At 30.1% G+C, this 17043-nt stretch overlaps 1 protein-coding gene across 6 annotated transcripts; it reads left to right on the top strand.

Moving 5' to 3' along the window:
• The first annotated feature begins 108 nt into the window (after positions 1-108).
• LOC110425660 (uncharacterized) lies at positions 109-15688 on the top strand. 6 transcript variants are annotated; one of them, XM_021440597.1, is made up of 11 exons: positions 117-188; positions 1930-1988; positions 5228-5280; positions 9354-9888; positions 10597-10767; positions 10895-10966; positions 11148-11261; positions 12269-12391; positions 13208-13345; positions 13901-14134; positions 15258-15688. In XM_021440597.1, exons 4-11 carry the CDS (start codon positions 9394-9396, stop codon positions 15654-15656), a joined length of 1746 nt encoding a protein of 581 aa, XP_021296272.1. In that variant the 5' UTR covers positions 117-188; positions 1930-1988; positions 5228-5280; positions 9354-9393; the 3' UTR covers positions 15657-15688. The 6 variants fall into 6 exon arrangements, with proteins under 6 accessions (XP_021296268.1, XP_021296267.1, XP_021296272.1 ...); XM_021440595.2 differs by adding an exon at positions 3400-3461 and having other exon boundaries at positions 118-188; positions 5228-9888; XM_021440593.2 differs by lacking the exon at positions 5228-5280 and having other exon boundaries at positions 109-188; positions 11157-11261.
• Positions 15689-17043: the final 1355 nt, after the last annotated feature.

Raw genomic sequence — 17043 nt, 5'->3', positions numbered from 1 at the left:
CTATTTTTTTTACCTTTGGTCCATCAAAATGACGTCGTATTGATATTAGGCTTTTTGCATTCCTGTCTAACTCTTCTTTATTTCTCTGAGTTGTTTGACTCTTATTTTTTCGAGTTGGTTCCTCTCTTTTGTCGGTCGGTCTGCTTCCATCTCTTCTTTTATCACGTTAAACTCACTCTCATTTATTGGTACCTTCTCTCTCTCTCTTCCTACTTAATTAGTTAAATGATTTTTTGAGTAGCATCTTCTCTATTCCTATTTCCTTCTTCTTATTTTGTAGTCAGTTTTCATAGAAGTAGTATCAATTTCTCTCAAGTACTCTCTTTCTGATTTCTCTTTTGAATCTAGTGTTGAGAGATGTTTAATTTAATATGGAAATTTTTATTTTTATTTTTTATGTACCTGTTGGTTGAATCTACTAATTTTTTTTCTTTGGGTGAAGGGAGAGTATTTTCTTGATTTGGGTTTCTTTGGGTAATTAGTTTGATTATTTAGAACAAATGAAATGTTCTAGCTTTTTGTGCAAAATGACTCTAATTTTAGAGCCTTTTGAAATCTTATTAAGATTATAGATGTGGAAGTGATTGAAACAATCTAAGCTACATTTTAAATTCATAAAATTCATCATCCTTTAAATGTAATGTAAAATGAGTTTCAGCTATTTTTAGCAGCTCTTTTTTTTGTTTTTTAATTTCATTTTTGCTTTTTTTTATGCAAAACAGTACGTTTATGAGGAGTATTATAGGTTTTTGAAGCTTCTGTGAATTAGAATTCTTTTCTGTATATTTGAAACCTTACTCTGCAAAGCTTCTAAGAAGTAAAATTTCACTTCATAGACTATGGTGCCATGGTGAAACTATATTTCACTATCGAAAATTATTAGTATTGTTCTCTCAGATATTGTTTTAAGATTAGCTGTCATGTTTTATGGAGCTATTATAGAAAAAGGGAACTATCATGAAATCATGAATCTTGTAAGTGCAAGTGATGTCTGCTTTTTAATGCAAATTCAAATTATGGGTTGTAAGGGAATAATAGGCATGTAGCATTCTATGGAGCATGAAATTTCAACCATTTCTATTAATTAGCGCAATAATAGATGCACAAAAAAATGAAAAGGAAGACACACCAAATTTTTTAAAGGTCCAAAGTCAATCAAAACGTACATTCAGAGTACAGCAACATAGACAAAATGTAAGATTTTTTTTTTTTATGTTTCGCTTCTTAGTCTTTTAGTTTATATTTTAGAAAAATTTTAGTTGATCATTCTTCAGGCATAGAAATTTAATCCAAAAGCATGCACTCAAAAAATGAAAGAAATATTAATCTAACCGCAATATTAAGCAAAATTATTAGAACACATACATCAAAATTATGAAGGATAATTCTCTAATACTTCTCTTTTCATTGTCACAAAAGGGGAACTCTTAGAGTTTGAAACTGTAGGCATATTAGGTACAATTTGAACACATTAACGGAAACCATCACTTCATTTTAAGTTCAAGCCTATTAAATAACACTTTAAATTAAAATAGCTACAAATTCAAACCCACCAAACATATTTGTGCCCCTAAAGCACAAACCATACTGATTAACCCATTGCAAGTGGATGCCACAGTTAATATATCTATGTGGTAACATATGCATTGCCATCTTATTTTGAAATTTAAACAAGTGATACTAGTATTTCATCTAAATTCTTAAGGGATCATATTTTTATTTTTTTATCTACTACAAGAAGACACTAGGTAGAAATTGGTCAACTCTGAAAATAAAGTTTGCCAACTAGAAACTCAATTTTGTGAAGTGCAACAAGCTACAACAAATGCAAGAAACATAAGCATGTCCTTTTGTGCCAACTTATGTAGATAAGCACATGCAAATCAATTCTATATCTGAAATTAAATGTGCAACTGTGTGTTTGAGCAGAAAGTGGAAGAACTTGAACATGCAATGAAAGGATTGAAAAAAAAGCCTGGGGCTGAAAGGTATAAATTTTTATTATTTTCTCTTTATATAATCACAATATTAGATTGTTTGATATGAACTATCTGTACATTCTCTCTGATATACAAGATTTAAACCATTTATTGGCAATGACATCTTAAGTAAGATTTGTTATAGTATGCAATTAAAGATTCTTATGTCTGTCACCATTGTGTTGGTTGTACCAACTTTCTTCATTTCACCTTAGAGGCAGTAGGTGTAGCTATTCTATCGTGTAGTTTGATTGTTCTTGTATGTTTAAACCAAAATGAAGCAAGGTACAGCTTCAAGCACACAAGAGGTACTTTAAAAGTTTTATATAATGAACGTGGATGAAAGTTTAGTATCAGGCCACAATATTAATGTCTCTCATCTTTATGCTGCTAAATCTCTGTAAAGGTTCTAAGACTATTCTTTTGAAAACGTTATTGAGTTCTTATCTACCAGTTTGATGGTCTTATTAGATTTTTTTTTTGAAACTTAAAAAACTAAGTGGAATATTTGTTGGAGAAGAATATGTCAAATGCTGCTTCTTCTTTTTTTATCAAAGGCATCAAGAATTTTTATTCAAGGGTAGTTTGAATGTTGTTATTAACTTAAAATACTACAACTTTATAGGCATATGATTTGATTTGTTCATCTGTTTACAGATTTCCTTTACCCATTTGTTCCCTTCATACCTACTGCTTGCATTTTAATTAACCCATACTAATTAGTCTTGGGTAACCACTTAACAATACAATATTCTCATACTCTCATTGTATACCTAAGAAATAGCATTTAGTAAATGTCATTCTTTGGTTTTCTTTTATTTATTTCATTTAAAATTACTTGAAAACAACAATTTTCAATTTTTAATACTTAAGAGGAAAGATTCGTATCATACTTATTAATTGCAATCTAATATTATTTACTATTAAATCCTCTTATTTTGCATGAACATAAATATATAGATTTAGACATCTCTTTTATACCTGAATGTTTAAAATACAATGAATATATATCCAATTCATTGAACAAAAATTTTTTTTAATTATTTGGTTTGCTTTTATTTATTTCAGTAAAAAATACTTTAAAACAATAATTTTTTACTTTTAATAGTTGGAGGACAAATTCATATAATATGTATTAATTGAAATCTAATATTATTTACATGAATGTTTTAATTACAATAAATATCCATCCAATTCATTGAACAAAATAAAAAAAAATCTACACATTTCTCAGTATACATAACTCACAGTCATCATTGAATAAACAAATACACTGAATTTATAAAACTTTTGCCATTCATTATATATAAAAAAGATAAATACTACTACAATTTGACAATATTCTCCTCATTTTGTTGTTTTTGACATCTTTGCTCTCAACGATCAGCCTCTTAACTGTCTTTAGCCTCTCTTTTGCCAGTTGGTTAGCTTCCGTTTCTTCCCCTGTCGAGTTGAACTCTCTTTATTGTGATGATACATAAGGTAAAAGATTACTTTTGCCTTTTTTCTTTTTGGAAAGGAAAATGTTTATTTTTCTTTCAGATCTATTTTTTGAGGTGTGAATAAATATGAAAACCTTGATGAATGATTGAATTTTACTTTTTCATGCCCACCCAATAAAATTTTTGTTTCTCCAATTGGAGGGAAAAAACTGTCAATAAGTGATAGACAGTTGGCTTTAGATGACCCATTTGAAAGTAAAGTAGACTTGGGGAGAATAATTGCATCAATCACTCTATTTTTGTGTTGTTATTTACCATGAGTAATTTGTAAAGAAGGAACCGTTGAGAAGGCCTAATGTATCTCAAAGTAGGAATCCATCACAATCAAGACAAATTTGGAAACTTGATTAACCATTATCTAAGGGGAGTCACTATCAAAGGCACGATAACTCCAAACATGATATCTACCTTAATTGTTTTGCCTATCAATTTAGATTCTGTTACTGTTGTGGCAGAAAAAAATACGATCAAAACTACTACTCATGTCTCAACAAATAAGGACTTAATGCTAGAAAAACCATTGGCAAAAAAATAAAAAATCATGTATGTTAAATACATTACTTAACAAATCTTTTACTAATTCAATTTAAAAGCCTATTAAAAATTAGACGCTAAACAAATTTTATTTTTTCATGTATACAACAGGTCTAGCAGAAGTAGTACAACAACAAAAACCAAACAAATAGGAAAAAGACATATTTAACCATCGTCTAATAGTGTGATCATTTTATTTGACCAAAACGTGAACTTTTTTTTTTGACAATTTAATTTGCTTATGGTGTTCCATTTCAATTATTTTATTGTCTCGTTTATTTAAGGAATTGTTGTTATTTAATATACTACTAAAATAAATTTATCCTCTACCAACTTTCCAGTGATTGAAAGAAACACAAATAATTATTTGCAATTAATACCAATTTATCTTTTTCTCTACAAACAATTTATCTTTTGAAGGTATCAAATTGAAATCCAATACGACATAATTTATATTTCCTATGACATTTTTCGTAGCATAGCTATAAGCACCATCCTAGTTAGAATAATCTTCTAAGAATACATGTTAGTATGTAAAATTTTTTGAATATTTCTTTCATTAATTAATTAGATATTTTCTTAATTCTTTAGATATTCTTAATACAAAGTGAGGGTCCAACTATATATTTATACCTATCTATAGCTCTATATAAAAAAAAAACCCCAACGACACTTCCAGGTTATGATATGTGGCTATTTCAGCAGAAGGAAATGTGCCACGTCGGATGTATGGCATGCTAATGGTGCTGATGAATGGAAGCTGCATGATCTGTCATATATACACTAAGTGAATGGGGTTCAGGGTGACATGTGGCTTGCAATTGAGTTGAGGGGGAGTGTTTTTGGAGGTTTCCTATAGTTGTCACATGGTTGTTAATTGAGCTAGAAAGGAGTGCTTTTTAATGTGTCTTGATCATGCCACATGGTGACCAAATGGGGTGAAAAAGACTATTCTCGAATGAAGTTTGCTCATGGTATACAGGCCTCGTTGTTCATCTGAACGTTGATTAGGGTCGACTCCAGGATTGTTTTTGCCACCTGGTGGCTTGTGTTACTTCTATCTTATACCTATCCATACCTATATCAATTAAAAGTGTCCAATGAGGCTTCAATTGGATGCCATCTGGCTACCAATTAGGTGACATGTGGCATGAAATTGGATTGGAATAAACTATTATTCGTTGAGTAATAAGGTATTTTTCTTGCATGCAGGTTGATGCAAGGAAATGGACCCATTAAACCAATTGTCTGACACGTAGTAAGCCGTATCTATCTATACCTATATGCTAAATCTGTCTCCTGAAAGGTCTAATTGATCACCAAGTGTCATGTCCAATTGATTGACATGTGGATATCAATTGGCTAGGTTGGGAGAAAAGATTTTTTTTTTTGGGTTTTTTGGTCTTTGCTTCATTTGAAAGTCTCTTTTGGTCTTTTAAATCTATGCTACTTTTTTCTCTCGAGGGCATTTTTGGATTTATTATATTTTTTTATCTTTTTATGTTGTTTTTTTTTCTACAATTTTCTTCTTTTTTTCCCAATTTAGTATTTTTATTAGGTAAAATATTTGAAAAGTTGCACATATAAAATTTTCAACTTTTTTATCATTAACTATTGGCATAGATGGAGTACAAAATTATTACTTGCATCAAATTTTGCATGAATTAGTAATTATATGCAAGTATCTACAATTTAAGCTTCTCAAACAATCTAATAAAAATACATAAAAGGTTATTTTCTTAACCTATCTTAAGTAAAATTTTTAAAGATTTTAAAATCATGTGGATCACAAGCAAGGATTTTTTTTTATTTCAATATTAAAAAATTACTAACTGTGGGAAAATAGTTCACATAAGCGGCTTTTGCTTTAAATGTTGATTAATTTTAAATCTTGAGGTACATAAAAATATAGTAACATGCTTGTGCGGTAACTTACAATAACATATTACAAGACAGCCATATGATAGACATGTCTTAATTTAAGCAAAATGGTTGATGTATTGTGTCACAGTTCAGGAAATACTATGTCATGATATCTACTTAATATCCACTAAATATCCCGGATCTGTAGGACTACAATTTCAAACATAATAAATAATATTCTTTATATAAGATATTATTGTGCCAAGCATAATGCTTGATATCCTTGATCTATGGTGATACAGTTCAAATCATTATATTTGATATCCTTGATCTATCATGCTACGCTTCCAAGCTTAATGCTTAAGATCCTTGATCTAAGGTACTACGGTTTCCAACATAATAAATAATATCCTTAATACTACTTAATTATATCATTGATTTGTTATGTTACGTCTTCAAGCATAATCCTTGATATTCTTGATCTGAGGTCCTATAGTTTCAATTACAATGCTTGATATCCTTGATTTGTTATGATATCTACTTGATATCCACTACATATTATCCTTGATTTGTAATGTTATGATTCCAAGTGTAATGCTTGATACCCTTAATCTGATATCTTATGGTACCAAGCGCAATAGATGATATCTTTTCTATGTCATGATATCTATTTGATATCCATTAAATATCCTTGATCCGTATTACTACAATTCTAAGCATAATAGATAATATCTTTAATATAGGTTGTTATGATACCAAGTATAATGCTTGATATTATTGATCTATAGTGATATAGTTTAAATCATTATGCTTGATATTCTTGATCTGTAGTACTACACTTCCAAGTCTAATGCTTGATATTCTTGATCTGAGGTATTACAATTCCAAATATAACAGGCGATATCCTTAATACTATTTAATTATATCCTTAATTTGGTCAATTATGTTTTCAAGAATAATGTTTGATATCATTGATCTAAGGTCCTATGGTTCTAATTATAATGCTTAATATCCTATTATTCTTGATTTGTAGTGTCATAATTCCAAACAAAATGCCCAATATCCTTGATATGAAGTTCTATTGGTCCAAGCCCAATATCAGTTACTATTAGTTTTAAATAATTGTTTGGTCACAAAGTTTCATGTTCTATTACACATTATCACTATATTTTTTTATATATGCTTAGAGTCCTACCAGAACATTGACATACTACCTCAAAAGGACACAAAATAGTATATCTTTTATAGAGCTTTGCCAAATCTTTATACTGACTTTTGTTTACAGACATCGCTTTTTGTAACTAAGCTAACAATTAATATATAAAATTACAAATTATCATAATATTGCTTTACATTTTCTACTGCTGATTATAATATTTTGTATTTGTAATTTTTAGTACATGGACTTACTTTAGTCTTTACTTACAAAAGGTTATAGAATAAAAATATAATAAATACAACTATTACAACATATATTATTATCTTCGTGTGCAACGCATGGGCATATTTCTAGTAGTGTGATAATGGAGAAGCAATTATGTTCGCTATTAACGATAAAGGTATCAAAAGAGTTAAGCATATGGAGATAAAATATTTAATTGTTAAAGAACTTGTGAAAATGGTGATATTTAAGTAAAGCTTATTGGAATTGATGACATAATAGTTGATCTTCTTACTAAGGAACTACGTCTTGTCACTTTCAATAAATATGTTTATGATATGGGTATCGTAGAGTCTTTTAATGTACTTGGTTAGTGAAAGGATTTAACATTGATATATTTATATGCTTTTATGTTTAATTTTGTTTGGTCATTGTTAATGTTTTTTGCATTTATTATAAATAATGATTATTGTATGATATTAAGTAATAAAGTGTTTATGTATATATGCATTTTTCATATGTGAATGCTTAAGATATGTTATTCTTTAAACATAGATGGGGTATAAATTGATAGTCATGAGGTTATGTTTTTGACACATAAAGCATAAATGAAGATATTCAAAGTAGACAGACAAGTTTACAAATAAATCATAAAGAATTTCTTTTGGAAGCTTGGGTTGTATAAAGTAGAGATTAAGATAATTGACAAATGAATCCAATAAAGAAATCAATCATCAAGAAAGTATTATTGTGTATTGCTACACTACCACATCAAATTCATGTAGATAAGAGTTAAGTTGTTGTATCCTATGGATGTTGTTATTGCTATTTTTTGAAGTCACAAATTTTGTTGGATACTAAGACGTTTGAAATAATCTTTAAAATCAGTCTATTTTAAATTGAACCTATGAAGTTTTCAGTTGTCTTGACTGGGTCGATTTTAAGAAAATTTGTTTTTTAAAATTTGAATTTAAATAATATAATCCAAATGAAAGATTGTTAGATTTTTCAAATAATTAAAATTTGAATTTACATTATTTATTTTTTTCCAAAATTAACAGATAATTAATCTGATCTAAGATAATATTATAGTCCATAATATAATGAAATAAAATTAGCCAAGTTTTAATATTATTATGGAGATAGACCTATATAGGACATCTTAAATGTTGAGATTAAGACTTCATTGTACAAAGGTAAAACTAGTTGTTTCTTCTATCTTGGAAACATTAAAAATCTGATCATTAAAGAGTTATAAAACAAAGAAAGAGAAAAATCCTAGTTCATTGAATTTTAATATTTAATTTGACTAATATTATTTCCACAGACAAAATTATAAATAAAAAATATATACGTTTTTATGCATTTTAAAATTCAATTATAATTGATCTTGGATTAAGTACAACCATATTTATAAATAAATTTAATAGATCCCTTTTCCTCTTTTCTCTGAGTTTCAACATAGTGTAGCAAATGAAATATACAATAAATAATCTTAAGCCCCACAACTTTAATCTAAATAATCACAAGTAAATTTCATTTAATAAACCTTTCATTTATTGAATCTATAAAGCAGCTGATTATAATTTTGCCACTACACGTTAAGGTTTGAGCATATTTTTTAAAAATTTTATTAATATTTGTTTTAATAATAAATATTATAATACATATCTTAGGGTATAATATGATTGTTGGGATGCAATAATTAAAATAAATATTATTATCATGTTCGGTATATATAAAAAAAATCCATTAAAATACGAAAAAGGTACTATGTTAATTAAAATTATCAAATTTTTTCTGATTAGTACATAATAAAAAAATTCCGTAAATAATTAAATTTGAGGTTTGGATGATTGAATTGACAATCAAATATGGAATTAGTTGATACAGTTGAGCACAAGCAATCCCAAGATGACGTGGATAAAAATCAGCACGTGCCACTAAATTTAAATTACGGTAGCGCCAGCGAAACAGAGTGCAGCGCTAAGGATGATAAGACCGATGACTTGCAAGGATTGTAATTAGTTTCTATTTTTTTTGTCTCTTTTATTTATTTATTTATTTATTATTGGACCGTAATCTTTTCTTCAGCTCCCCTGTCTGCCCCCATTCCTACCTTAGAGAAGGAAAAATGGCGGCATCTTCGACGTTCGAATCCTCTCTGAGAAGAGGGAACCCGACGAGAAAGACGACGCCATCGTCATCCGACTCTTCGAAAAGAGCAGCAACAGCTCCACCTCGGAGATCCAGAAGTGTAAGCGCCTTTTCGAGAACCTCTCATGCCGACTTCCCCGAGTTCTCCATAAAAAGAGACAACCCGCTCTTTGACAACAACAGCAACAACAACAATCAGGACGACGACGACGACGACGATGAAACTGTGTTCAAATCCGTCCTTAAATCTGACCAAATTACTTCCAAAACCAAGCACAAAGCAGTTGCCGCCGATGAGAATAGCAATAGGAGAGGCAGATCTGTTTTCAGAAGTGGCCCTGATGGAAAACAAGCGTCGGCGTCGGGGAATAGCAAGGAGTTGTCTCGGAGCTTGTCCGTTGTGGATACCAGGAGACGTGTCCGCTCTGTCTCCCGCACTCCACTTTCAAGGAGCCATTTGGCTTCTTCTGAGGTTCTGCCATTTTTTGTATCAGAGTTTTTGTTCAATTTAATTTCAAATGGAAGTATTTTGGTTTTGAATGATGAATATTTGGCTGTTTACATTTTTTCTTTGGTTTGGTTGATGCATTTTGCTTATTTTTTACTTTTTATTCTCTTTTTTTATGAAAAATAAAAGTAAAAGCATTGATTAAATGGAGCCTAAAATAAAATGGAAACGTAATTAGTAAAAACACAAAATTATATTTCAGCAATTATTTCTAATGTAACATACATTCAAGCAGAATATTTTCTATATAAATTGAAATTGATCCATTTTGCCTTTCGTTTCCAGAAGTTAAAAGAGTAAGTAGCAAAAGCAAGGAACAAATTGGAGTTGAAGTTATGGCAGTGAATTTTGCTTCTTGAAAGCCAAAAGCAAAAAGCACATTTGGATATGAAACTTGTACGTTTGAAGAATTAAAAATTAGAAATCTGATTTTTTTGGGAAAATAAAATATATGATTTTTGTTTTATATATAACAATTATGTTAGAATTGGTGTTACATTTTAGTCATTACTTCTTTTTTAATCAATTTTTCTTGTATTTTTAGCAACTTTTGAGGGAGCAGAAAGTAAAAATAGCAGGTGGTGAAAGTAATAACCAAACATACCATAAGAGACTTGATTTTTTATTTCTCTTTTAAATTCTTTTTTATTGACAATTGTTGATTTTGGGCAGAGTGAGGTGGAGCAAGAAGGTAATTTATGGATGAAATCTAGGAATAAAGGTAATTTAAGTGCTACATCGAGTAATGGTCAAAAGGGTAATTTTGTGAGGAGCAGGTCTAGTTTGACACGGTCTAGTCAACGGAAGCCTATGGATCCTTTGGATGCTTCTCCTACAAGTTTGGTATTAGCTCAATGGACCTCTTTTTAGAATAAAATGTTTTTGAAAGAATGATTTGATAATGTTTGCAAATAGGGATGGATTTTCTTTGTAATGATGTGGTAATATTTCATGTTTTTTCTTTGTTTAGTCTCGTTTAAGAACTGCAAAATGGGATGATGTGGTCTCGACTAGTTCTTTTTCGGAAGCTGAACTGATGGAGGTGAGATTGTGGGTCATTTGAATTGGTTTATACTAAATGGAAGCTTTAACCTCAGGCTAGGTACTTAAATGCTAGTTTCCTAAGTGTTTTATCTTTTGAATGTCAATGTTGATCAATTTTATTGCTTTATACGTTAGATGCAAACTCTTCTGATGTACTTTAATTTCATGCTTTTTTGAAGTCATTCCAGGGGGACAATTTGGTGGGAGATGATACTGGTGCTAGTGACATATATAAAACTGTTAAATCAGAAGTGAGACGGGCTATCTCCGACATCCAAAATGAGCTGGAGAGCGTAAGTTAATTTGGCTTCTTCAATTCAATATTTTCCTTTGGGTCTCTACATGAGTTAAGTTGAGTGCAATTAAGCCAAATGACATCTTAATTTTTATAAATATTTAGTGTGATTTGTTCTCAGTGTTTTGATGATCCTGCATTTTTTGTTATTTCTTTAAAAATTTAACTTTGTGGCATTGCCAAAAAAAAGAGTTGGTTAATAATGAGCACCACAATTCCGTTGTCTTCATAGTTTGTCTCTGTGTATGCTTTTTAATCTTCTAGAGAAGAATATTGTGATAGTTTACTGATAATTGGAGCAATCATGTTGCTTTCATGCTAGAAAACTTTGGTCACAGATTGTGTGATTTCTCCTTGAACTAATTTTTGGAATGCGATATCACATATTATTGAAGTCATCATATGAAGTGAGAGAGTTGCTAATAATTATTTGACTTTTTAATCAGCAGTCTCTGCAAATCTAAATAAAGGTGCACATAATTGCTGCTGGAATATCCTTACTTGTTGTTGTCCTGCTAGTTACCAGACTAGTAACATAAGACTTACAAATCATGGCTCAGAAACAGGCATTATTGTATGAGATGCAATGGTGAAATTAAGAAGAGGTGTGGACACAACAAAATGCATGCCAAACTGACCTTAAATTTGTGGTCAAACTTAGAGTTTGATTTCTTTCTATACATAGTTGGTTTTTTATTGGATATATAAACACAGCTATTCTCATGTTGGCTTCTAGCAGTAATTTTTAGTGATATTGGTGACCTATTTCAATAATACATGCATACTTATAGATACATATATTTGGGTTATTTGCACTTATAGAATTGTAAGGTTTTTGTATTTTAGCTTTTGACCTCACCTGTAAAATTTGTTTACTTGTTGAAATACTTGAATGTGGTATTAGTCATTGTGCTCACAGTTCGGACTGCATGCTTCAAGTTTTCCTTGCAGAGAAGTTGAACTTTATGCCAGTTGCTGATTGATTATTGCTTCTTTTGATTTCAGGCAATCAGGAGGAGTAATGTTACTGCAATTACTAGTACTGATGTGACTGATATCCCTCCTGACTTGGTGAACCAGGGTGCAATGTCAGACATACAACAAGAATATGCCACAAAGCTGGAGCGGGTAATTTTTCTTTTCTGCAAATGTCTTCTGCTTATGATTGAAAAACATTTTTCCATTATGCTACACATGCACACACGCTCAGGTAAAGTCTGCAAATGACTTCACCTTTCTTTCTGTTTGGTTTAGTTATTTTTATTGTTGTTATAATAGGAATGATGGGATATGATTAAATGGCAGTTAGAGAGGAGTGGGCGTTATCTGAGTTCAAGTGACGTGTTTGAGCAGGGGAGGGAGGTTGTACTGAATGGAGTAATGTGATTGCTAATAAATATATGATGCAGGAAAGGATTGAATGGAGTGAGCAGGGTAAGAATGAATATGGAGTATGTAATGAAAGAAAAAATGAAGAAAGGTTGAAGTGTATAAACATCCAAAAATGGGTATGATACAACTATGATATTGTCGAAAAGCAATATCTAGAACCTTGTTAGGTTTGATCTTTCTAAATTTGCAATCATAGCAACATGCTATGCTAATTGAGCATCTCTTTATGGCTATGGTAGCAGCGTTCAATTAAAACATAGAAAATAACTAAAATATTCCGTATTTTGAACTATCAAGTGCTCAGGACATAATTTTGGAATAAGTGTAATTTCTCAGATGTCTAAATAAATTGCTTAATCTAATAGGAACACATATTTGTAATTGTCTTGTTACCAAGTTTTGATATAATAGAATAAGTCAACATTGCTCCTGTGTGTGTAATGTCATATCTTGGGAACTATTAGTCTTCATTTCTTGGTAAAAATTATTCACCTTTCTTAGTTGAATAAAGGCTTTTAAAGTAGATATTTTCCTTTTTCATTTTACTTGCAGTCCCAAGAACGTGCCAGACAGCTTCGAGCTGACCTGGCAGTAGAGGAACACCGTGGTATGGAACTTAGTAGGATCCTGAAGGAAGTGCTTCCAGATCCAAAGACTCCTAGCACGAAGAAATCCCGTCAAGGAAGAAAAGTAGGCATATGCAGTTTTCAGATTAAATTTTCTGACACACTTCACACTTTTCTTATGCTTTACTTATACAAAGGCAATATGTGTACTTATGCATGCCTATCATTGTTCAGATGAGGGTTGTATTGAATGGACCAGTCATAATGGAAGAAAAGGATTATCCAGATTTCTATTTTCATTTCGGATCTGCTTTTCTCAATTTGTTGGGTTCTTTAATTTAGAGAAATCGTTTCATCTTTTTTTTATAACAATGCACTTTCTTCTATATAAATCTTATTTTTGGTTGACGCAACTGCAGATCACACATATTGCATCAATTAGGAATTTGAAATAACAATGCTTCAGGTCATATTTCTATTAAAATGTGACTTCTTAAGATTCAGTGATGAGTCCTTGCATAGTATTAGTGCGTACGAAAGATATGCATACAAAATAGTTGCAGCATTGCCTTGATCCTTAACTGGAAATATTTTAGATAATTTGCATATATGTTGGTGTTTTAAGTTTGCTTCTTTGCATTCTCTCTTCTCAATGTGTTCTACCTAAATATGGTGACAGTCTAGTATTGATAGAAGGAAGATCTCAAAATGTCTAACTGAAGATGCCCTCGCCTATTTTGATGAGTGTGTCTCACTATCAACATTTGATGGCTCTGACTTCTCATCACTAGAAGATCCACCACTCAAATTAGTTGGAGTTGGCACCCTAGATGGTGATAACATATCATTGGCGCATGCAAGTTCAAGCACTCCAGCCTCCAATTTCCCCAGGAATTATCTCCCTGATAAACAGGTTAAGTTTCTTATAAATTGGTGTTTTGCCTTTATGTTTTTCTTTACATTATTTTTTAAAACCAGATGTTTGAACTGATCAGCAAATCAAATAACATTCCAGTTAGTGATAACTAGAGGCTTGTGCTTGTCAAAGCTCATATTTGTCCAGCCCTTCTTTTCTTTCCCTTTTACCTTTTATGATGAATTTTTGCTATCTTATATCTAATGTGGCCTTTTGAGAAAATCACTAGTGTGAAAGCTGCAGTATCTCATAAAGGAGATATTTATGTGCAAGAGGAGGTATCCTCGAGTGTTTATATTTGATCTTCCTTTATCTCATACAGGATATATGTTTCTGCATGAGGACCAACACATCAACCGAAACCCATGAGTCAGATAAATTGTTCAAAAATTGTATTACACTAAATGTGTACACCATTGATAATGGGTCAGCACCATTATGGGCTGAGGCTTATAACTAATTTCCCCTTCTTATGGGTTATGTTGAGATACATATTTGACAATGTTAAATAATTAAATGAAATTGATGTAAAAAAATATTTTTCAAGTTGCATTTTGACCTGTACCTTCAGCATCCTCTATTTTACAATCGACTAGCTAAAATTTCCTTCCATATACTTTTGGATTTTGATTGGGGTGAGTTGAAGTAGACCGCATCATATTGTTAAAAAATAACTGAAATTGCGTTTAGGATTACTTTCTCGAGAAATGAAGTGCGTTCTTCGGCAAGTAGGCTTTTGTTGCACTATCTTCTAACATCTTATCCTTTTTTCTTTCTTTGGGATATCCTAGATAGTCTCGATCTAAGAGTTTGGTTGTTTGGAAGGGTAGAAATTCTTCTTGTTTTTTGTTTTGTTGTTTTTTTCTTTACTGAATTAATGTTTATAGAAAAACAGGAACAATGTTTTACAGCATGATTCCCCGATTCCCATGTTATTTTTGCTTCCTTTTCACTGGCTAAATGTTTAACCCTTCTTGAGGCCAAGATTAAGGAGAAGAAAATATGGACATAGGAATGTACTTCAGTACAACAATTATAGAAATCATGTAGTTATGTATAAAATCATGCATGATTGCTATGTTATCCATATTGTCTAAAGAAAATCTCTCCATGTTTGCAGGAATGTCAATTCACATACAGCCATGATCCTCTGGATTTAACAGCCAGTATTGATAGCATGGAGCAGACTCGAGATCAACTCATTCTGAACAGTACCGATGGGGAATGGGGTCAGAAGTTCCAGTTTTCCTTTTCTCCCAAACCAGGTAAAATATGTGAGCTTCAACATGACATTAGGAAGTATGTCAAAGGTTTTGAGAAAGACATAGGGAAAGTTAACATCGATTCACAGGTCACGAGAAATAGGTACGATCCGGATGAGTATAATTTGCAGGCCAAACAACAGAGTTTGTTGTTTGATCATGTGTTTCTTAGAAACAGATTAGAATCTGGCAGTTTGCTACTATGCAATGGTGGATGCCTTGCAGCCTCGTTTTTGCCTTTTGCTTCTGTAATTTAAATTTTATGTCATGTGATTTTATTTTTCATGCATCGATAGAGAACTCAGGTGTAATTTGGCGTTGCTTTGAGGTGAAAAAAAGGCTCAGATCGAAAAACTGTCGTGGAAAATTGTGGTTCGAGATATTTGAGTGTTCGGCATTGTCACGAAAAATTGCTGCGGAGAGTTAAAATGTCTATAAGAAAAATATGATTTTGAAAAGTAAAGGGTAAATTATTTTTTTATGTGTTTATTTATGAACTAAGTGTATAAATTATTTTTCTATCTAATTTTATGAAATTATAGAAACACAAAATTAAATTTTTGAAAAGAAAATAAAAATTTCTTAAAGCTAGCAAATGAAATAGTTTATTTGAATTTCTTTAAATAATTTAAAGACTTTTGTAGATATTATGAAAGAAAAATTAGTAGTATACATTTCCAAATGGCAGATATGTAATTTAAAAAAAAAAGAAAATGAAAGCATTTCCTTTTTTTTATAAGTTTACTGGAAAGTCAAATAATATAATTTATAAAAAAACAATAAAAATCAGTTAAACAAGTTAATTAAAGTTATCCGTTTTAAGTTAAATGTTATTAAATTTTTATCTTTATTCTATGTTTTACTGTAAAAAGTAAGATTATTATTCTTTTTAATATAACATTATATCTAACTAATTTAATTTGGTTACACTCAAATTAAATATTTAAATATAATACTATAATTTAAAGATAAAAAATATAACAACATTTAATATTAACATTATAATTATATAATTATAAGGATCATTAACATTGAAAGTTAATATAAAAAATCAACAATAAGGTCAAGATTTTTAAGGCTAATATTCACTAAGTATTTTTATTATTATCTTTTACTAAAATTATGTTTACTTTGTTTAAATTGACACGTTCCGGTAATTTTTTCACAATTATGTCAATATTTTAAAAATGCTTATTTCAACTTTATTATTTTTCTCTACTCTATCCTTCATGGATAGATAGCAATCTTCAAAAGATGTAAAATACAAACTTTATGATTTTTTTCATTCATTCTTATAAATTGATGTCAAGATTTTTAAATAGTTTATTTTCACTATAGTTATATTTATTTTAATTATTATTTTTTTATAAATTAAAATTTGTAAACAATTAAATATTTCTTGCTCGAGAATATAAATGTAAATGATTAATATTCACTTAAAGTATATTTATTTAGTAAAAATTGACGTTTTACGATAATTCTCATTTATTTATGTCAATATTTTAACAATATTTGTATCAATTTTATAATTTTTTATGTTTATTTTGATAAATTTATATCAAGATTTTTTTTGTATGGATACATAAATATTTTTAAATGGCTAATTTTCACTATTTTAATTATTTTTATCATTATTTTTCATTA

Source organism: Theobroma umbraticum, unplaced genomic scaffold, assembly GCF_002168275.2.
Source record: "Theobroma umbraticum cultivar Fairchild unplaced genomic scaffold, ASM216827v3 scaffold_12.1, whole genome shotgun sequence".
In the NCBI taxonomy this organism is placed as follows: Eukaryota; Viridiplantae; Streptophyta; class Magnoliopsida; order Malvales; family Malvaceae; genus Theobroma; species Theobroma umbraticum.
The sequence above is the reverse complement of the archived record's forward strand: the minus strand, read 5'-3'. Positions and strand labels throughout refer to the sequence as shown.